The sequence below is a fragment of the Anabas testudineus genome, chromosome 15 (assembly GCF_900324465.2).
Source record: "Anabas testudineus chromosome 15, fAnaTes1.2, whole genome shotgun sequence".
Taxonomy (NCBI): domain Eukaryota; kingdom Metazoa; phylum Chordata; class Actinopteri; order Anabantiformes; family Anabantidae; genus Anabas; species Anabas testudineus.
The window spans coordinates 11,366,639-11,389,082 of record NC_046624.1 but is presented as its reverse complement, the minus strand read 5'-3'; the positions used below and the strand labels follow the sequence as shown (position 1 = coordinate 11,389,082).

Sequence of the window (22,444 nt, the reverse complement as noted above, 5' to 3'; positions counted from 1 at the left end):
ATAAAATAAAAAATCCCTGTCTGTTATCTGCAAAGTTGTTGCATATCCCTGTTTTGTCTGCTGTGTAGACACAGTCACCTCCTGCAGGTTGGTGGTTGAAAAAGTCCAGGTGCACGGAGGGAGTCCAGGAGAAACTCTTAAGATGTGTCATTGGATTAGCATGTGAGCAGCTGCCTTTAGCTTTCGCCAGGAGACCACAAACACCTTGAGAGCCACATCTCATGTGCGGGACTCTCGACAGAGCCGTCTTCATGGTGCGGTGTCATGACTCCATTCTTTAGGATGAAGAATGTGAAGATATTACATTTGCCGCTACTTTTTGTGTTTATCCATGCCTGTGTTGGTGAGTTTCATTATTTAATTGTTTACTAATGGTACAGTAGGCACACTTTGCTGTGGTGAGATGGCAAATGGTCTATAGATATATTAGGAACCTACATCTGTGCTGATGACTGTAAATTTGTCTCATTCTTTTCTATGTTGTTCTTGCTTAACCTTGTCATAAATACTTGTGAGTTTGAACACTGGATGACTGACTGATTTAAATTATATTAGAACTAGGTTTTGATGGTAATATGAGCTTGATAACGCTAAAAAGTAAATTCGGATGACTATGACTTTTAAAATACCTTCCACCAGAGAGTACAGGTCTATGTGTAGAAAAGCTATTTTAGGAGGTTGATGTAACTCACCTGTAATCTCAGTCATGCAGGGTGCATAAACACACAGTAGACAGCTTGTTTTCTATCTGCTTAGTATTTAAGCCACAATGCAACTTTGATGTACCATCATTGCCAATCATGAAATACTGGTGCATATTGGACACTTTCAAGCCTTTAGTTTCAGTTTGATTTCTCTGTCCACAGCACGAGCAGACTTTGCTCCCTATTTCTATGACAATGGACCTTACAGCCAGAACGGGAACCTGGCACTCTTCAGCCTTTCAGAGGACACGCCTGTGGGTGAGCTTGACCTCTGACATACACAACATTTATTGCAAACAGCTATTAGACGGGAGGAGCAACCAATCAAACAAAAATGTGTCTGCCCAGAATGTTAAACAGTCTTTAATAGAACAGATGTTGTGTGGCATGTAAGTCGTCGCACTAACATGCTCAGCTGCTGGTGCCACCTGTTGAGTAGGGACATTTTACTGGCTGTGAATCCAGTGCATTAGTCCCTTGAAAGACCTTGCATCAGTTCAGAGTGCTTATCATACTGCAGCCTATGACTCAGCCTGGCTTGTTCCACAGCAGGTCTTGTCAGTTGTCAGCTTACCTACACAATGGCAATTCAAAGAGCTTCACATTCACCTTAAACTTACTATGTCTCAGTGGGCTTTACAAATGACATCCTCTGTCCTCAGACCCTCGAATCGAACAAGGAAAAACTCTCACAAAAAACTTAACTCACACTCTTGATTGTAATTGGCTAGAATCATGTCTGTTTTATGCTCATAAATAAAGAATCTTTGTCTAAAATTAGAGTTATGCAGTCCAAAGCTGTGCCCAATTTTACTAAGTTATAATTTCTTCCTTTAGGTACACAGATCTATTGTCTTAATGGTACAGATCCTGAGGGTCAGGAGGTGAGGTATGGCCTTTCATTTGATCCCGGTTCTAAAGAATACTTCAGTGTCGACCCAGAAAGTGGGAACATCACATTAGTGGAAAAGCTGGACAGAGAGGTACATTTAAGATTGGTGTTGGAGGTAATTAGGTTAGAAAAACCTTATTTTGACATATAATCCTTAAACATTAGTTTTGTTCAACATTGGCCACATCAACTTGTTTCCCATCTTCATCCAGAAACAAGACTCTTTTGATGTTTTTGTCAGTATCACTGATGGGCAAAGCAAGGTACAGTATGAACACCTGGTTCAACGTGAGATGATGTTATTTAATGCCATCCCACGTACTAATATAAACTTGAACATGTTTCACATGGGGTATTTTCTTCTTCTTTTCAGGTTGTGGAACGAGTCACAATATTTGTAATGGATGCAAATGATGAAAAGCCTGAATTCAAAAACATGCCTGCAATCATTGATGTACTGGAAGTAAGTTAAATGTAACACGTGTAATTTATTTAATCAGTTTCCACACATAAAATGAACAAAATATTTCATTAGTATTACAGAAAATTAGGAAAATATGTTTTTTATTGCTGTTGTTAGTTTTGTTCTTGATTTTTAAGATTTTCTTTAAGCCTTGTACTGTAAATTGTGACTAAAATATTTTTCTTTATTTCACATTTTAGACAACAGAGTCTGGCAGCAGCATTTACAAAGCTGAGGCAGTGGACAGAGACACAGGATCTGGGGGCTCAGTCACCTACTACCTCCAGGTATCACTTAACAGAGGGAAAATACTATGTATACTCACCTTGCATCTAATCTTCATCCACTTCATCCACTACACCTAAAAAATCCTTTAGATAGACACACAGACAAGAAATAGTTGAATTTGAAATTAAACTAATCAGTTCTGTTAATCTACATGTGAAAAAAACATTGTACAGTATAGTGATAACAAAGTTAACAGTTTAATTTTGTTGTGCGTGCACATAATTACGCTGGTGGCAGGGATTAAATCACAATTACATTTGTGTCAGGTACTGGAGGCTTAGAGTGCTGCTCTGGCAGGGGCTGGTAGAGAATGGCATTTTGCGCTTTGGACTATTAGGGCCAAAGAACATCTGGCCTGGAGTGACGAGGGAGGCATGTGCACATCTGGACACAACAGCTTTTACCTGCCTCCTCTGTCCTTGAGCATATTGGGTTCTTTACATCCAGCTGGACCAAGAGACTTACATAGGATACAGCGTAATTTCAAGAGACCACGTTGTGTTTTCATGCAGCAGTCTGACCGACAATGACCATGAAAAGCTTTTCATGACATCTCACATGTGGCCTTATTGGTGCCTTTGTGCGTGATTTTAATCTTGACTTCTTTTCTCTACAGAATCCACAGACCAATTTGTTTGCTATTGACAGACATAGCGGTGTCCTACGTATAAAACCTGGAGAAATGTTGGACTTTGAGAAAACAAAGACCCATTTTGTCACTGTTTTTGCAAAGGTAATGGATCTATCAAAACGTATTAAATGTTCCTGCACTGTTAGTGACCATAACAAAGAGAACTAATCAAACTAATTGACAGTACTCCTGCTCAGGGGCTCTGTCTTTGTTTAAAAGATAAAAGTAAATGTACATTTTTTCCAGGATGGAGGAGGTAATTATAACGGCAAGGAGCAGTTTCTTTCATCCTCTGCTACCCTGACAATTAATGTCATCGATGCACAAGACACTCCACCGTCTTTTATCGGGACACCATATTTTGGCTACGTTTATGAAGTTTCAGTGCCCGTGAGTATAAAATATCACACATTCTGATTTTACTCAATCGAAAAATAACAGGGTTGATATAGTAACTATACGTGATACAGGTATTTAACATTTTTTATGATTCTGTTACATTTATTTCTTCTGTATTATTATAGCCTGCTATGTTATATAATATCGACATCTAAATATTAATGCAGAAATCAGTTTCAGTGCAGTGCAAATAAGAACATGTCACCTTGTGAATGACAGCAAGCAGCTTTAATTGCTGGCTTTTTACACATTCATGCTGTCTTCTGCTTAGTTTTTCTTACAGAATGTGAAAGCCACATTACCTCCTTAGTCACAAAATGTCATTGCAGTGGTTCATCACAGAGGAGAGATTTCACATTTTGACTTTCATCCAAAAGACAATTAGAGCTGTGACATTTTCATTTACCTTTGAAGGCCCAGTGAAGGCCAGATGCCTTTTTTTTTTTTTTCCAGGGATCTGAAATATTCACTGTTGTTGCAAAAGATGGTGATGTGGGGAGCCCAAATCCAATCTGTTACTCATTTGATGATGGTAAACATTTCACTCAAAGAAGACTTAATTAATTGAATTAACCCAGACTATTATAAACGTAATAAATCTCAGATAAATCTTCTTGCCTCTGCAGGGGATGATGGCGTTTTTCACATCAATAAAACAACTGGTCGTATCACCCTCCTGACCCTCCCCATGTATCTGAAGAGAGAGATCTTTAACATTAAAGTCAGGGTAAGCTACAGGGCCATATCTGCATTCTTTTAAGCATGATTTATGTTAAATCTTTACACACATATATATATACAAATCTTCATATTTGTCAGTTGTTGTTTTTTTAATTACTATTCATGAAGTATCCGGAAGTACATACTGTAGAGAAACTAGAACTCACAAAGTAAAGCTGCTGTTTTTGAAACTAGCAGATAAAATGTTGTAACTACATCTCTACTATGTGGACATACTTTTTACTTCTTCCATCCAGGCTTCAGAAGTCAGTCCTGAGGGTAGACTCATGGACTATGGGGTGACCACCGTGGTGATCCGTGTGGTGGACCTCAACAATAATCCACCCACTTTCTATGGGGAGAACGGCCCACAGAACATGTTTGAGTTGACCATGTACGAACATCCACCGGAGGGGGAGATACTCCGGGGGCTGAAAATTACTGTCAATGACTCCGATCAGGTGGGGGAAGAGCATTATCATTGCCCACATTTCTCATACAGTAACACTGATTAATTTTAAAATGACTTCAAAATGTTCTGTGGTGACGTATTAATGAGCAGGTATCATCTTTTAGCTCTGACACAGTAAAATTGCCTTTTAAAGCTTCACAGTGATTGTTATTATGTAATAACAAATGACACCGTTATCTAATAAGACACGCGCATTCTACTATAATATTGTGTGCAGGCTAGTGTCTGTCTTGCTCTCTATGACAGGAGTTTAAGCCTGCCATTATCAGGCACTCCTTTTAAAATGCCATGGGCACACATTAAAAGGTACCTCTAACTGCCATTTGTCAGCTTATGCAAGTCTATGTGTGTTTCCAACTCCTTGCAAGGTCCAACTGGCTGGTCCAACCAAACGTATTCTGTGATAATACTGTTACAACATCAGGCTAAGCTCTTTCTGTCCACTGATTTTATAGTTCGAGAGTTATGTTGCTGCCACTGATATTCTGTTGATTCCCCTGACACCAATTTAATAACGAAATTATACAGAGCTGTTTTATTGATTGAATGGACTATATACCACATAGATTATATTGTATGTCTCCCTCTTCACAATAGGTTTGTAACAAATGCAGATTACTATAGATATCTTGTCACATCCATGCAACAAAGCTCAGTCATGTTCACCAATCAGACTTTTTAGTGCATGTTTTGTTTTTGCAGGGTGCCAATGCTAAATTCAATCTGAGACTGATTGGACCAGGAAGAATGTTGCGTGTTGTGCCTCAGACTGTTCTCAATGAGGCCCAAGTCACAATTTTAGTGGAAGACTCAGCTGCCATGGACTACGAGAAACATCATTTCCTTACATATAAGGTTAACCCATTATACTAAGTGTGCACCACAGTATTGCAGACTGAAATGAGAATAAAAACCACAAATACACACATTTCTCAACCTATGGCAGCCATGTATCACCTGCATCTGCACCTGCATTCTGCTCTTTTTGCACTTCAGCTCCTCGCAGTTGAGATTGATACACCGGAGAGATTCAGCTCCACGGCAGACATTGTCATTCATCTTCTGGACACCAATGACAATGCTCCCAAATTTTCCTCGGATTACTACATTGCCAGAATTCCAGAAAACTCACCCGGTGGCTCTAACGTGGTGTCAGTCACGGTGAGTGAGTTTTTATCCTGTCTAAAAATACATGCGATCACCAGTGCACGTCATTCTGGGCTAAAGAGGAACACTGATTTTAACAAACTGCCCAAGAGGGCCATTAATTCTCTAAATGTAGACTTTTTGGATGCTGGGGGTTGGGATAATATGTGAAAACATGTAGATAAAAGCTAGGCGAGGTAAGCTGCCAGATGGCTATCACTTTCACTTTGTTGTGTAACACTAAATTCCCAGATTTTTCTAATGCTGACTAGCACATGCAGCTCCAACACAGAAATATATGCAGAAATGACATGAAGATTTCTAATAGCATTTTCGGTTTGCAGAGAACTAGATATTTACCCTTGTCAGGTTATATCAGCCCTGTACAGACTCACAGCAACGGGGGGCTATCTAATAAATCCTGCCCTTGCGTGAACACCACAGAGGCTCTTTGCCTTGATCCGAGGCAATTTCAATCAGATAAAAGAACAGCCAACAAGTGACCTTGGACACATGGAGACAGCGAACAGGCATCCCTGCAGCGACAGGCAGACAGATTAGCCGATGCCCATGATGATGTCCCTATGACATCAAAAATCTGTCTTTTTATAGCTGACCTCTGCAGCATCATGTCCCAATCCAGCACAGATTCATGCTGTTTACAGAGTCCACGTTGGCAGACAGTTCCTCGTTCTCCTCACACAGTTTAACAAAGAGATGCAAAGAGAACAAGATTCTAATCTCAATATGTTGACCTTTGTAAAAGACAGAGAAAACAAAAAGAAAGCAATATTGTTCACTAGCCTGTGATTTAAACCCTCAGTAATGCTACTGTATGGCGGCATATGCCTTAGCTCTCTGAGCCACATACAGTATTACACTAAAACCCTTAAAGAGAAATTGCAGATTGACGTCTGTGAAAGCTGTGTTGATCTAATCTAATTTATCCAGTGAAACTCATAAGCTTTTTTTTTTTTTTTGTTTAGTTTTTTTCCTAAAATATGCCTTTTCTGTTTGTCTGCAGGCATCAGACCCAGACTCAGGACCCTGGGGTGAAGTGAAATACTCTATCTATGGATCAGGGGCTGACATGTGAGTTTAAGAATAAAACTGAGATATGTCTGGAGTTTAAGAAGAAATCGATTCAATATTCCCTATAAATTCCTCACCTCCTCATGTTTGTAGTATAACAATTAATACCATCAGTATTTGTCAGCTATAGAAAAGCAGACTATACTCTTTATAAAAACATAAAATGCACACTTTGTCAAGAAAATATTTGAATTAAATGTGACTTTTAACTACCGACCAATATACTCAGCAAAGAGCAACTATCTGAAAGTTGTAAAGGCAGTAGACTTGTTTTTCATGTTAGAATTCGGTCTGTTCATTACATCTAAGTACTGTAGTCCCTCTGAGGATTTGCTGGCATTTTCTGTCCACTCGATTTTTATTAGTTTTCCAATAGAAGTCTAACTTCAGAGAAAATAAGCTCAGGGGTCACTGCTGTTTCTCACTGATAACAGTTTCTACCCACAGCTTGCTTTTCCTTTCATCATTTTACATAGAGTCCTGTTTCCCTTAGATCACCTGTATTTCATATAAAGTTAATACTTAACATACTTCTGCCATACACCAAATGCTTTGTATGAAGGAATTTACATGGAAACTACTATTTTTTGACCTGTCAGTACAGATTGTGAGCTCTGTAGCAACGAATTAGAGGAGATACGTGATGTCACACGGCATCCAGAGCCCAGATTTCCAAAACAAGCACAGGAGAGAGATTTGGAACCCTTTTAGCTTAGTGCTTACTTGTTTGGTCAAAGTGATTTTGAAACTGTGTCACTTCAGATCACTTCATGTCCCTGAACATTTCTTGGTCCTACATCTGCAAAAACATTACATTTTAAATTTCCAACACAGAACTACGCAGTCCTGATCTTTGACCGTTTGTGCTCTGTCTTTCGTAATCCTCTAATGGGATCAGAGAAGAAAATAGACTGTTCTTAAACTGGCTACCTCCCACTGGGACAAAGTCACTGTAGGGTAACTAAACCAGTCATATCAACAGTTACCCGGTAAATGTTTTGGCCATCCTATTTGTATAAATGAGGGGAACAGGTCAATCTAACAAGACACAACATGTTAATCCCCATTTATTCTCATTAAGCCCAAAGAAAGTGAGCAAAGGTTTATATGCCATAGACATAATCAATATAAAGTGTTCTATATATAGTATAAATGTGTTGCTCTGCATTACTTGCAAAGTAAATTAGATTCAAATTTCATAACTCACACCAACATTTACAGATTTCTGATCCAGTCTGCATCAGGGATCATCTACACGCAGCCATGGGCGAGCCTTGATGCAGAGGTGAGGTCCAAGTATAATTTTTATGTAAAGGCTGAGGACGCAGAGGGGAAGTATAGTCTGGCTGAGGTCTTTGTGACGGTCCTGGACCTCAATGACCACCCACCTGCTTTCAACGACAACTTCCTCGAGAAGACCATGGTGATTGGAGCACCAGTGAAAATAGAGGTATACGCTGTCACGGTCAGTAAAACTCAGAAAAACATCAGCTTCATTACATTTTTAACAAAATGTACACGTACATGTACACAGGCTGTAGATGATGATGCAGAGATACCCAACAATGTAATCGAGTACGCCATCATGAAAGCAGAGCCAGACAACAACATCTTTGACATTAATGCTGACACGGGGGAGATCATGCTCAAATCCTACATCAAGTCCATGGCCATCATACAGAACATCACCAAGCAGACAGACTTCACCTGGTCGCTGGTGGTGCAGGCCCGAGACAGAGGCCAGCCGTCCTTCAGCACCACTGCCGTCGTCAAGATCGACATCACAGAAGAAGTAAGTTGCACCAAATTACATTAGAAAGTATAGCGTTCCAAAACCTGTGCACACATGACACTATGTGATGAGAGGTGATGTCTACAGTATGTCTACAACATGACATGATAAAATCCACAAGTTTTACATTTTAAATACCAAAAACCACAGTATGCCTAATCCAGCTGCCACTGAGCAGCATCTTTTAGATAACCATGACCAAGAATCTCCAACAGATATATGCTGCTCTTATTTCATACTTAGATACATCTGCAGCTGTTATGGAAATAATGAATGTTGCAATTTAAAAACAAAAATCTACATTATATATTTATAGCATGGGTCTCAGACAATGAACAATCTCCAGGTTGGCAATAAAACTGTGTTTTTCTACAAATTATTTTTAACGCAAGCCCCTGAATCTAATGTTTGACTGGGAGTAGAGCTGCAAGACAGAATTCAGATATTAAACATTGGACCGGTTTGTGTGCAGAAATGCAGCTTTCCTAATAACCAATGTGATCACAGCCAAGAAAACTAGTTTCACTGGTAGCTTTCGTAGCACTTTCTAAAAGTGTAGTCACTCAAATTTTGAATCTCACACAAATGCAATTGTCATGTTTTCAGATCAAATCCAGGTTTTTCTCATACTTCTTGGGCCTAAGGAAACGTCCAGGGACTGTGTTTGGGATATGTTTGACCATTGTCGCCCTCGCCATTTCACTGACAATCTTCATTTCAACTATGATATACTGGAACTCTGTGAAAAAGTCACGTGTACAATCTCAGGGCAAGATCAGAAAGATTATAAGGAGGCCTGTGCCATAAATGAAAGCTTGCCTTGAGACACAGCAGTATCTTTGTTTTTACTCTGTGGTACCAAGAATTTGTAGCCATTCATTTTCAAAGGATTTGGTTGTAGAACAAGGCTGTGTCTGTAAAAGAGTACAAGAGCACAACATGACCTATCCTCTCAACAACTTCCCATGCTCACATTATGACACCACAAGCAAAACAAATGAGTTCTGTTTCTTCTTCGTTTTTACAGTCATTTATATTTGTATTCTCAGATACTGAATGGTCTCAACTATAACCTCTCTGATCTTGTCTTAGTAGAACAGCAAATTAAAATAGATCATTTTTATTATGTTTAATAAACAGAATCATGCCCACAGAAGTAGAAAACAATATTTGAATTAAAGTAGCACATATGCAATGTATATTTTTTTAAATTAACAGAATTTAAACTTTTGCACTTCATATGACATTTTCAGCCAAATGATGAATAGTTGCCATACTACATACATACACAGGGCCATATTACCAAGTTTGTCTTTGTGTGGTAAACCATAACATAAGTACCATGGATGTGAATTCTCCCTGTGCTCTTTTACAGACCCAACTCAGTGGGGGGCCTTTGGGATCATTTTTAATGCAGAGTAGAAACAAGCCATTGCAAATCCTAGGCATGCTTGCTGGTGTCATTGTTCTCATGGTCATAGTCACAGTCATCATCTCCACTGCAACATTCATGCGCAACAAAAAGTCCAATCGGATCCTGCCTAACCGCCGTGTAAGGAGAAGGCAGAGGAAACAGCCCACCTGGAACTTCAAAAACCCCTTCAAGAAACCGGAAAGTTCTGGAGAGAAATTCAGAGTCGAAGAGGAAGAGCCAGAGCCAGAGGTCGTCGTGGAGAACGTCAACTATAACAACAATGTCAGCAACGTCGCGAGACACTGGCCCCCACCGCCCTGTGCCCCATCTCTGCCGCCTCCAGCACCCCCCTACATCCCAGGGGAGAGGCAGTGGGCTGTACCCAGTGTATCAGCAACAGTGGCACCCAAGCCTAGAAAGAAGCCAGTGATGACCAGGCAGGACACTGTGAACAAAGCGCTGGTTTCCGAGCTCAAGATGAGACTGGAGCAGAAGAGGCTGCTGAAACATCAATAGTGCTCGACAAAAACAATCTCACCTCAAGGTCCCGTTCGGTGTGTGTTTACGTGCTGTTTATCAGCGGATTGAGTCTGCACAACTGTCAATGCAGATATGTTTTAATTTTCATTTTTTGTAAATGTTATGGAGATGATGTGAAATGATAAAAAATTCAGAACACCTTCAAAATGGACCTAGAGGTGAGACTTTGTACTGCTTCAAGAATGAACTCAGTCATTCATAGTGCTTGTGTGTGTGTGTGTGTGTGTGTGTGTGTGTGTGTGTGTGTGTGTGTGTGTGTGTGTGTGTGCGTGCGTGCGCATGTGTGTGTGTTTCAGAAAGTTTAAAGACACTGAAACAGCAAGCAGCTTAATTCATTGTGACTGAATACTGTTTCTTTGATGGTGTGAAGATCATTTAGATCATTATTTCAGTTGATCATTTGCATTTGGTTCACGTTTCTGGGACATTTTGTAACACATAAATCCCACCTTTTGAACTATTCTTGACACACTAGTGGCTTAAACTTCTTCAACCCTGATCCCTTGTCGGGAATCAAGACCTTCAGATTTCAACAAGCGCGACTGTTTATTTGGGATCCAACCAAGCTCCTTACAAGAGATTTCATGACACTTGAACTGACTAAAGAGATCAGCCCAAAGGAAGGGAACCAAAGTGATCATGTTAGCAAGACCTTTAATCCCTCTGCGCAGGTGTAACACACTGTTTAGAGCCCTGTTTCGCAGCAGTCACGGTATGTTTATTTTCTGATTTAAAGGACTGAGCTTGATGTGTTGTACTGCTGTACAGTACTGTATATGAAGTGATATCTGTTTCATTGGTCTTCTTGTCAGCAAAAACTGTTAAAACGCTCTTAATTTTACTACCAATAAAACAACATGATTTGTAATTTCACTTGTGGTTTGAAAAAGTATTTAGATAATTTTAGTCAAGTAAAAGTAGTAATATCATAGATGTATTTTCAATATATTTATGTAGTTTAGTCTGATAAAGGGCATTATTATCTGTAAAATCATCCCATTTTATATGAGCTTTGTTTTGTGCTCTTAATTTGAAAAATAACTGCAACTGATAAAGTAGTGTTGTGATACTTGGGTAACTAGATTTTCTACCAATGACTTCACTTTTACATTAGTACTTGAGTTTTTAACATCAACAAGCAGGTAACTTGCTTTTCTAAACATAATTTAGCTTTTAACTCACTCAGTGGATTGTTTGGGAATTTAGCTTGGCCTCGTCACAACCAGCTACAACCATCCAGGATTGAGGAAAAAAGAAATAATTAAAAAAAAACAGGCCACTCATATTATTATTTTGTAGCCTTGACGTCACTTTGAAACATATCAGGTTTGTTGCCATTAGCCTATGACCAACACTTCCTTAATGAGCCTGCAAATACACTCTACAGCCCCCTTCTGGAGACAGTAGTGAAGCAGCTTGGACCACAGCACTCAGCTGAGGGACGCAGAAGGTTTGTAAAAGATTTGAGATCAGTGTTCCCAAACGCTAAAACTGAAGTCATGGCTGTAAAGAGGGAAGACGTGTTGAAATGTAACAAAAGCAGAGCAAGACATCCACATACTGAATAGCAGTCAGGTACAACAACAAGAATATGCATCTCATTCAAATGGCGGCAACTAGAGTGAGATGGATGAAGAAGGCTTTGTACACGAATATTACTGTTGCTGTTGTTTTTAGTAAAACCTCAGCAGATGTTCTGCAAATATGCAATATATTATCCTGACACAAGCCCTTCTCCTTATCTCCAGTTTCAGTGTGAGTACGACCAATTATGAAGTTACACTGAACCACTCACTGGGTACTTGTGTAGACATGCACACTATTTCAAAGTTACATAAAACATGAAATTTACAGATTACCCTCTCTAATCCAAGAAGCAACTTGTTCATCTTTGTGCAATATTGCGCTGTTGGCTAAAAACCAAAAGTCCATCTGCCCTGATCTAGTTTGGACTGACAAGATGTGTGCTACTGGCATTGTTGAACTTTTACATGGTTGTAATGATGCAAAGCAGGATTTTTCTTTTTTTTTTTTCTGCCTCTCAAACTGAGTCATATTATGCAGAACATTCATGTATGGTTTCAATAAGCGTGTAATACTTTTAAAGGTCAGTAGAGTTCCTAAGATTCTTAAGGAGCCAAACAATTTTTTACCTTTTTAGGTCAAAACTGTCACACACACATTAGCACGAACACTTTAAAATGTTACAAGCTGTTAATGCTCTGAAGTGAAATGAGGAAATATGAGGAGCGGCCCAACTGATCATGCATTATGCCATGTAAGAGGCAGCCGGGATTACTGGGCTATTTGATAGAGGATTACAGAGTTGAGAGCTGCAAAGAGCATTGATGCTTTAGAATGAAAGAAAGCGACACACAGGGTTCAAAAACCCTGGTAAATGTTTGAAGCAATGGAGTTTCTAAAAGGCAAATTAAATAATTGTTTTTTTTTTTCTGGAAAACATTTGGTAACTCTTGATCTTTAAACACTTACCTATGAGATAAGCAGCTGTCACATAGCTTATTATTTAAATAATACAGCGCTTTATACAACATCGGGGTTTGGAAGGAGAAAGATGTAATTCATTGCTGAAATTGAGTGTTTACAGAATCTGTACGGTCTTCCCATACACGGAGGATATGGATTACAACATAAAGCAGCACCAATCCCCCAGCCACAAATCATATAAACACATAAGAACAAGCAAGGAAGAGGACGTGTCTGTGCTCCAGAAAATGAGAGCTGCCAATCTTACCAATCTTTTTGTTTAAAACCCTGATTTTAAGTCAATAGACAGCAGAGATTAACTGACACATGGAGACAGAGGACGGGGCTTGTGTGATCTGATCATAAATTGACAGCAGGAGGGGATACTGCCGAGGATGCCAATGTTTGGGTATTATGTCAAATGAACAATGCCATTGGCTGAGGCACATCCGAAACGCCATCTGTCTGGGTTGGTCATCGTGGATCATGTGTGACGCATGGCTGCTGTGTGTTGTGGGAAACAAGAACTGTGATGTAAATTTGCAGTGACGCACTGAGAGGATTAAAGTGTTCTTGAAACTTTACAGTTTTGCACTGTATAGATTATTGATAATTCATAATTTGTTTGTAGGCTTGTGTCGTGGATTAGTTTAGCTCAGAGTGCTGATGGTTTTCCTGAGTTTCTGGAACCTTTAATTCACAGTTGAGCACAGATATCAAGTTTTAAAAGTGTTTTTACCTGCTGGAATCTTTCTTTGTCGTTAAGAAATGTCTTCTTTAAATATCCCCTGACAATATTTCCTTCTTAAGTTGCAGTGGAGAAATAGTAACACTGACATAAAACACAGTAATAGCACGTCAAACGGCTGCAACCTCATCTTTGCCTCTGATACACTTTGCATGGAACAAGACCTGCAAATTGTATACAATAGTAACTACAAACTATATAAAAAAACACCTATGATGCTTAACATGACTACACTACCAAGGTAGTATGTTAACAAACACGTGAACCCACACACACACAACGGAAGGTTTTTATTGTTCATTCATACATGAATGTTTCTTGTGCTCGTCTTTGTAACAGACGTGATCGGCATATTAAGAACCTGTGTGTCTAGACTCTAATTTCTAATATTTTATTATCAACATTAATTTCTAATATTTTATTAGAAATTAATAATATTTCTAAATGTCTAATAACATTACTGCACTATCACCTATTTCTTTCATGTAACCACCACATCTGGTTAATGAGACTTCTTTGTTCATACAGTATATATATACATGAGACAATATTTAAGTACTAACACATATGACAAAGATCAAGAATAAAACTATAAACCTACCACTGGAAAATCTAACCAAGAAAATTTTATAAAGTCATGCTGAGCTCTCTATTTACGTGAGTCACAGTGGCTTCATACAAAGCAGCAACAATAAAAAAAAAAACATATCATGAAGACAAGTCTCAAACTGACGAGACCCAAACTGCAGAATAATGTCTACACTGGTGCAAATCCTTGAATTACACTCTCGACATAATGGTCATCATTCACATCTTTGCAACAAACTCCTCGGCCTAGAACAGAGGAAGAAATAGAATTAAAACCAAGGCAGGCAATGTAATCTTCTGAAAATTGAAATTATATAAAAGTGGGCATCATTCAAAGAGGCTAATACAGGATGAGATGTTGGTTTATTACAAGTTCACTTGTTGATTTAACAAACTCAATATAGTTCAGCTGTGAGCCAGCTGTGGCCCCTACTCAGTCTGTCATCTGACCTCCTCCTCACCTTCCTGTCTTCAGTGGAATCTTTGTGAACCAGACCCTCGTCGCTGGCCGCCTGCAAGCTGTCAAAGGTGCCTTGCCTCTCTCGCTCCATGCCTGATGGTCTGCTTTCTCTCCGTCGATTCTTCCAGGACTCCATGATACCCTCCAGACAGGTGAACCTAGTGTCAGTGGTGCAGGCGTACATACCTATAGGCACTGCCAGCACCATGGCTAAAACTATCACCACTATATGAATCAGTTTCTCCCTCTGTTCCATCTCAGTAATGTCACTCCCTGTTACAAACATGATGCACTGGCCTGGACGTGGCGCCTGGTTCTTGAGTGTTACACAAATTTCATATTTGGTAGCAGGCATCAAATCAGAGACGGAGTAAGAGTGAATCCCAGGACCGATGTAGATCATTTCTTTTTTGTCAGCGTCTGCGTGGCCAAAGTGAATGGTGAACCAGGTTTCAGCAGGGTGGTCCAAGGCGGCATACCACTCGATGGAGATACCACGTACTGTCTGTTTGGCGATGCGAATGTCAATGTAGACATTTTCATCGCCAGCACCAGGTGCATCTGGGAAACCAGGGAGGGGCGATGACTGGGAGCCGTCAGGAGTTTGAACATCCAGGAGGATGCTGGCAGAGGAGTTTCCAATGAAGTTGACAGCGGTGCAGCTGTAGACTCCGCGATCAGCCACATGGACAGAGGGGATCACCAGAAAGGATCGAATTGTATCTTCATCCACTCTCTCCTGAGACTCTAGGAGAACAAAAGATGTCAAATGTTATTTTACTAAGCATGTAAGCATAATATGTTTCAACAAAATTCAAAACTGAACACAAATTCTACCTGAAGGTAGGAAGTATTTTTTATATTACATGCATTAAACGTATAAAATGTGGCATAGAAATGTTTTTGATTATTCAGTTTTTGTATGACTCCCTCTTTCTGATAAGGCACTTTGCTCTATGAGTAACCAATGGCTCTATTAGTGGGTAATAAATAATGTATCAGTCCTTTATGAGTAAATTATAAGCCATCAATACAAGTATTTAGTATTTAGTGTTGCTGGGTTGGTGTTTGAACAGGTCTTTATTCTTCACATTAAACTCAACTCCGATTTAATGATCATTTTATTAACTATTAATGATTCACAACTGATTTGTCAAACCAAAATATGTTTTAGCAAACTGTTGTACAAGCACTGATTACATCATGTAATATCTTGTATATATAAGTGATAATAGTACAGGGGCTCTACTGGGAGCAGCAGCCTGGTTGCTGTGTGTTTATGATGGACTGATTACTTGCAGTGATGAGCCACTATAAGCACTCCGCTCACAAAGATAAGTCTAATGACGCAGAGCTTTATGCAGCATCCCAACACGGCCCACATTAGGTAGACTACGTTATAATCTCCAACACTCTTGATCAACACTGATGGTGTTATGCAGCTTGAGAGAATCAGTAGTGATTATAACGCGGTGGGCCAATATCCAGACTTATCCCTCCTCATCTTAAGGAGGGTTTAGAGGGGTCTGCGATTAAAGTTTGTGATTAAGTATCTAATTTACCACAAGATATCACTCGAGCTGGGTGTGTGGATAACGTACTCTGGATATCACACTCTTACCATGAAATCCTCTGATTATCTTCAGACCATATGTCCACCACACCGCGGGGTCTGGCCTGGCCTTGGCGAGGCAGCGCAGCGTGATGTTCGCGCCCTGAGGCAGACTGATGTTGGAGGACGCGGTGCTGACCACGGGCTTCATGCAGGCCTGCAGCTCTACCTCATGGAAGAACTTGCCCGCCCTAAAGTCCGGCCCTGAGCAGGTCAAGTAGGAGTTCATCAGTATAATCGGAGGGCTTAGGGATCGGATGAACTCCACGAAGCCCTTTAGGCGGCAGTCGCAGAGCCAGGCGTTGTCGTGAAGCGCCAGGACCACGTTCGGCCCGACGGCGGTCGCCTCCCGCTCCCCCATTCTCTGCAGTTTTTGATATAGAGGCCAGTTTTGGAAAACATCCTTCGATATGACCGTAAGCCGATTGAAGGATAAGTCTAAGTAAGTCAGACCTGGCAAATATTTTAACGCATGCTCCGGCAGGACGTCCAGCTGGTTGTGCTTCAGGTCCAAGATCTTGAGGGCCGGCGTGTCCTCGAACGCTGTCCATGGTACTGAACGCAGCTTGTTCCCTTGCAGACGGAGCTCGGTTAAATTGCCCAAACCCTCCAGACCCTTTGAGTTTATCACTGTGATGTCATTAAAGTTCAACCACAAGTTCTCCAAGGCGGGTGTTTTTGAGAATGCTCCTCTGGGTATTTCAGTAAAGTGAGATTTTTCTATTCTGATTTTGGTCATATCATCTGGAAGGTTCTCAGGGATGGCCCCAAACGCGCTCTCCTCCATGCATATGAGTGACCTACAGGGAAGAGTATAAATAAGCTTTGTTTACCGTGTAGCCTTATCCCTCATGGCCGCATTTTATCACCTGTGGTAACTGGTCAGGGCCACAAATTAAAGCTTAAAGTGTCAATCTAACCCAAAACGTGTATCCTCTCCACTTTAAATGACAAAATATAAACTCTGCCCTTCATATATCCACATAGCTCCATGAATGATGTAACCACCGTCACCCACTAACACAACCTGTCCGGTCATGGACAACATGAAGCCTTACCTTCCATGACGGTCTTCTATACAGCTGCACCCGCGTAAACATTGAGAGTACGTCTCATGAACCTGACTGTTAAACAAAACTATAGCCAGCAAGTAACAAATTATGTCCATAGTCTGCGAAAAAAGCCTTAAGTTGAGAGCTACATTCGTGCTCAAGACATGTCGAGCGCAGCAGACAGGAGAAGCCTATTAATCCTAATCCGTGACGTACCACGCACTGAGCAAGTGGCATCTGATGCTTGGGAAAAACACTTGACACTGATCCACTGTGTGTTTACGTGGCACCATTTTCTGGAAGGTCAACATTTAAGAAGAGGTTCTAGGTTATAACTACTGTGCCTAATGTTAGTCTAAAGATTGTTTATCACACAGTTAAATCAACTACAAAATAAAGTAGTTGTAAAAGTTGACAATCCACTCAATTTGAGAGTTTTAATCAATATGATGACGTCAAAACAGTTGGAAGAAAACACATATTCACTTACTGGGTGTGTATATATATAAAAGTTTATTTAGCTATATTCAAATAATATCATTGGAATGAATAGATCTACATTTAATGGGTAAATGGTAATGATGCCTCTAGGTGGCACAAAACAGGTACATAGAGATATTTCAGTGTGTGTCATTTCAGTTTGCATCATTTCCACCCTATTTACATTGTGTCATAGTTCAGTCCATTCTGTAGTTGTCTCCAGCTCCAGCTTTATCTCCGTTCACCAGCGTGTTGAACCATGCCTATGTGTATATCTTCTCTGAAAACTTATGACAGATATATACAGAGGCACAGACTTAACCTTTTATGTAATTGTACATCACCCAATATAGTATTTACAAATCATACACATGCATATAACAATAATAGTGGTGTATCTACTTTGAGTTCCCTTTTAATCAGATCAGGTTGCACAGGTTTCTTTGCTGCGTCATGCAGGTGACACGAAACATACGTAGATTAGAATGATTGTTGCTCTTTCGGGTTTTGATGTGTTTTTTTTTTTCTTACAGGCTTAGTGATAAAAACATTCTTTTAGACGTACTGTAACAGCAGTGTACTTGAGTGCCATGTTACTACTAATGCATGTATCACACTCCAGAAAAAAACATCAAAATGTTGGATATTTTTTAAACCGATATTTCCATTATAGTGCAGCGTGCAAAAGTCCTTTGATAGAAGTTGGCTCTCTGTGGTGGTGGAGTTGGTGGCGTGATCCAGCGAGGAGGGACGGGTGGAGGGGAATCCCATGGTGTGGGCGTATGAGGGTGAGAGAGGGGGGGGGCTGACGTCAGAGTGTTGCTGAGGTCCAGAATATGGGTAGTGATGGGGATATGGATGTGGATGGAGGTGGGGATGGGGATGGTGATGGGAATCTGAATGGGCATTGGGCTTTAGACTGGGATGCGGATAAGGGTGAGTACGAGGAAGATGGCGTGGAGCAGGAGCCGGAGCTGGAGCATGACGTCAGCAGAAGTATTCATTAGGCTGTCCCTCTATCTTAGCTGTGGCCTCGGAGTCCAGGCTGGAGCGGGCTGACAGCAGCCTGTTGGACTCCTCTGGGTTCAGTCTGTTCAAATACTCGCCCTCGAGCCCTTTGGCTTTCGTCCCAGGCGACAATGTTTCAAAGGTCACATATGAATCTTGGATGTCCTTGGATTTCTTTCCCCAGTACTTCTTAATGCGTCTCTTCAGCGCCCCACAGCACACAATGACAGTGAGGGGAACCGCAATGACACAGGCCACTGTGATCACAATGACATTAATCAGCTTCTGGGTGCCAGTAGCACTGGCTGCTTCATCAGTGGAAAAAATGACACACTGCTCCTTCTTGGGGATTAGCCCCTTTACACACACACAAGCAATATACTTGGTCCTGGGCACTAGTCCTTCAATTGTTACCCGTGTCTGCCCCGCCCCAACATTGATCTTCCTCATGTCCCTCTCTCCAAACACAGCATACAGCACACTAAATGCTGTTGTGTTCTTGGCTTTAGGGGCTCTCCAGTTCAGAGAAATTGTATTGTCTGTGTCCCCTACAACCTTTACTGAGCGAACCACCCTGTCCGGGTCCTGCTGTAGCGACGAGGTGTTGGCCGCCAAATTGCTTAAATTTGTCTTCTCCAGATCCAGCAGCACATCTGGGTTGGAGGAGGTGGCAGGGACTGGAGTGGCTCTGTCAGCCAGGCTGTAACTGGCCCGTCCTGGATCAGGACCAAGCCCAGGTAGAATCCCGGGATCGAGGGCAGGCATAGATGAAGGGGTGGAGGTTGGGACCACATATCTGGCCACCAGTTTCTCCTGGTAGGCAGCTTTGCCCATCTGGTTGGGTTTCTTGACTTTGGATTTTTTTTCATTACTCGTTTGGTTCCCCTCTTGTTTGGGGGAGTTGGAGATGATTAGAGAAATGACAGCCTCTGCATTCCCTGCATAGTTAGTAGCCTTACAGATGTACTTCCCTGAATCTCGATATAACACAGCTGGAACACTGAGAATAGACCAGGTGATTCCATCCTTTGATGTTTCCTGCTGAACTGTGGGAGTAGAAAAATGAGAACATGCAAATTTATTACAAAGCACAACATAAAAAAAAATATTAAAAGATGATGTGGCATTCGAGAAATATCTACTTTCATAAACAGACAAAGAGATGTCAAACAGGTGATTATACAATATTGCGCTCATCGTAAAGAGTGTTGCATAACTCACAGTTGTGGTCACAGCTGTCAGTCAGACTTAATACCATTCTATCTTCACCGGTGGCTCTCTGTTTAATTAACAGCAGCACTGCAGTGCAGACCAAAGCATCTTATGCCAGGCAGTGAAAGCTCCTGACTCACCTGTTCCATTGATGGGTCGCCCATCTGCCCTGCGCCATGTCAAGTCTGGGATGGGGACCCCAATGGTCCCACAGCGAAGAAGCACATTGTTTCCAACAGCGCTCCTGACTCGAGCCACTGCTGTGTGGATACGTGGGAGCTGACAGCGTCGCAGCTCTGCATCACTGAACAAGACCCCTGAGACACTTTCTGGAGCTGAACACCGCAGCCTTGTGTCAATGAATGCCACTGAAAGAGTTGGAGACTTCTGGAACTGGATCAAGTCATAGAGCCGACAGTCGCACACCCAGGGGTTATCATGGAGACCTGAGGGTGAGGGTATAAGTGAGGATACAGGAGAAAGACAAGCATCCAGCTGTGTACAAAGTGATAGACCAGCCTGCAGATGGCTGGTATGGATGTTAGGATGTTAATCCTGTAAGAGGATTAACATTTAATTCATAAACTACATCATGACTAAGACCACAGCAGTGATGATGATGATGATGATGGTGGTGGTGGTGGTGGTCTTCTGGTGATCAAGGTCAGGTTTTGCTGTCATTTCAACGTACTGTCTTTGACCAAAGCATCAACCTTTCGAGTTAAACCTAGAACATCTGTCCACTGTTTGAAATATGAGGGTAAATTAAATCCAGAGGAGCAATTATAAAAAAAAACTTTGTCCTTCTTACCAGTCACTAAACTATGGCCTTAATTTTAAGGTATTTTCCATCCAAGCTTCATTAAAACAGAATGGTTGCAAAGAGTAGATATTTGTAGAATAGCATAAATATAAAAGACAAAGAATCTGAACAAAAGCAAAACTTTTAGTGTTGGGTTTAGGACACAGCCTTGAGAAAATAATTCATCTTAGCATAATTGTATTAGCATTAACCAGTCTTAACTAAATACAAGCGACGTTCAGGCACTGGTTGGATGTCATGATAAACTCTGTCCTTACCAAGTATCATTTTGGAACTCTCTGGCCCTTGCGCAGGTTTTACCGCCAGCCATGTGGACAACACCTCTTCCGGCAGGGTCACAAGACTATTGCTAGACAGATCCAGGTAGGTGAGGTTCTTAATATAAATGGTGGCCTCCGAGGGCAGCGAGGTGAGCTGGTTGTTGTGCAAATCGAGAAGTCTGAGGCTGGGCATATCCATGAGAGATTCCCAGGGAAAGGCGGTGAGGGCATTCCCGTCTAGACGAAGTTCTTCTAAGTTTAATAGTCCCCGGAAACTGTCCGGGTTCAAGGCGGACAGCGTGTTGAAAGACATCCACAGGAATTCTAGACTGGAGAGGTAGTTCAAGGCTTCGCTTGGTATCTGCTGGATGGTCGTCTTCTCAATCCGCAGCTTGGACGTGTCAACAGGGAACCCGACAGGCACAAGAGATATCTCAGGATCATTGCAAATCACGCTCCTACAAGAGGAAACACACAAACGAACGCGTGTTAATCTTCAACTCACCCATCCAAAGGTTGGGCATTTTAACACATGTAATAAAAGTAGAAACAGTCAATAAGATATTATCAATACAAGTCTTAATTCATGTTTTGGAGTCTAAACGACACCAAAATATGATAAAGTCACATGTGGTATCCAATGGCTAATAATTCTGGAAAAAATACTCATTCCCCCTATCCATCCGAACATATAAAACGCATGGATAGGGAGGTTAAAGTGCCTTTCTGAGATAATCCTGCATTAAATAAAATTGGACCGATATGCACTCCCTGAATTATCTTGTGCACACGTTTTCTGCTCTATGCAAACATCTGTCCTCATATCAGGACAGGACTTTCCCGTCTATAACGATGCGTCTGTGCGCACAAACCCAAAGGCATTATAGTGGGGTGCTGATTTAAAATATATTCTATCTGGGCTTCCTCCTTACCTGGTCTTTGATCCGTCACTCAGATTGTGGTAAAAACAGCTGCACTGCGACGGGCAGGAGCTCACTGGGGAGAAAAGTACACCTGTGGCCACGTAGAGCCCCAGGAGCAGGACGAAGAACATTTTGGCCCACTTTTACGCATACGCTGCTTGACTACATGCGCCCCGTTTGCGCCCACTGAAGTCAAAAAGACTTGTTTGTTTCTTTCATTTACATGAATATCATCCGC

General features: G+C 41.1%; 3 protein-coding genes across 3 annotated transcripts; 1 reads left to right on the top strand and 2 right to left on the bottom strand.

The window, feature by feature from the left end:
* The first annotated feature begins 264 nt into the window (after positions 1-264).
* On the top strand, positions 265-10,529 carry cdhr1a (cadherin-related family member 1a). Its single transcript, XM_026356157.1, has 17 exons — positions 265-343; positions 867-962; positions 1,542-1,687; positions 1,809-1,859; positions 1,970-2,059; positions 2,260-2,346; positions 2,964-3,080; positions 3,225-3,368; positions 3,831-3,909; positions 4,004-4,104; positions 4,355-4,558; positions 5,272-5,424; positions 5,566-5,730; positions 6,740-6,807; positions 8,029-8,257; positions 8,342-8,599; positions 9,975-10,529. The coding sequence occupies exons 1-17, from the start codon at positions 265-267 to the stop codon at positions 10,527-10,529; spliced, it is 2,622 nt and encodes an 873-aa protein (XP_026211942.1).
* A 4,242-nt stretch (positions 10,530-14,771) lies between these two features.
* lrit2 (leucine-rich repeat, immunoglobulin-like and transmembrane domains 2) lies at positions 14,772-17,616 on the bottom strand. Its single transcript, XM_026356333.1, has 3 exons — positions 17,507-17,616; positions 16,458-17,248; positions 14,772-15,583 (listed from the first exon to the last, which is right to left on the bottom strand). Exons 1-3 carry the CDS (start codon positions 17,614-17,616, stop codon positions 14,772-14,774), a joined length of 1,713 nt encoding a protein of 570 aa, XP_026212118.1.
* A 1,351-nt stretch (positions 17,617-18,967) lies between these two features.
* lrit1a (leucine-rich repeat, immunoglobulin-like and transmembrane domains 1a) lies at positions 18,968-22,337 on the bottom strand. The gene is made up of 4 exons (XM_026356209.1): positions 22,216-22,337; positions 21,281-21,741; positions 20,341-20,646; positions 18,968-20,034 (listed from the first exon to the last, which is right to left on the bottom strand). Exons 1-4 carry the CDS (start codon positions 22,335-22,337, stop codon positions 18,968-18,970), a joined length of 1,956 nt encoding a protein of 651 aa, XP_026211994.1.
* Between the last annotated feature and the right edge of the window lie 107 nt (positions 22,338-22,444).

Coding starts and splice junctions, on each gene's coding strand:
- cdhr1a (XM_026356157.1), top strand. CDS start 265: ATGACTCCATTCTTTAGGATGAAGAATGTGAAGATATTACATTTGCCG. Junction 963..1,541: donor TTCAGAGGACACGCCTGTGG/GTGAGCTTGACC, acceptor TTCTTCCTTTAG/GTACACAGATCTATTGTCTT. Junction 1,688..1,808: donor TGGAAAAGCTGGACAGAGAG/GTACATTTAAGA, acceptor ATCTTCATCCAG/AAACAAGACTCTTTTGATGT.
- lrit2 (XM_026356333.1), bottom strand. CDS start 17,616: ATGGACATAATTTGTTACTTGCTGGCTATAGTTTTGTTTAACAGTCAG. Junction 17,249..17,506: donor ATAGAAGACCGTCATGGAAG/GTAAGGCTTCAT, acceptor TCTTCCCTGTAG/GTCACTCATATGCATGGAGG. Junction 15,584..16,457: donor GATAATCAGAGGATTTCATG/GTAAGAGTGTGA, acceptor TTGTTCTCCTAG/AGTCTCAGGAGAGAGTGGAT.
- lrit1a (XM_026356209.1), bottom strand. CDS start 22,337: ATGTTCTTCGTCCTGCTCCTGGGGCTCTACGTGGCCACAGGTGTACTT. Junction 21,742..22,215: donor AGTGACGGATCAAAGACCAG/GTAAGGAGGAAG, acceptor TTCCTCTTGTAG/GAGCGTGATTTGCAATGATC. Junction 20,035..20,340: donor GCGACCCATCAATGGAACAG/GTGAGTCAGGAG, acceptor CTACTCCCACAG/TTCAGCAGGAAACATCAAAG.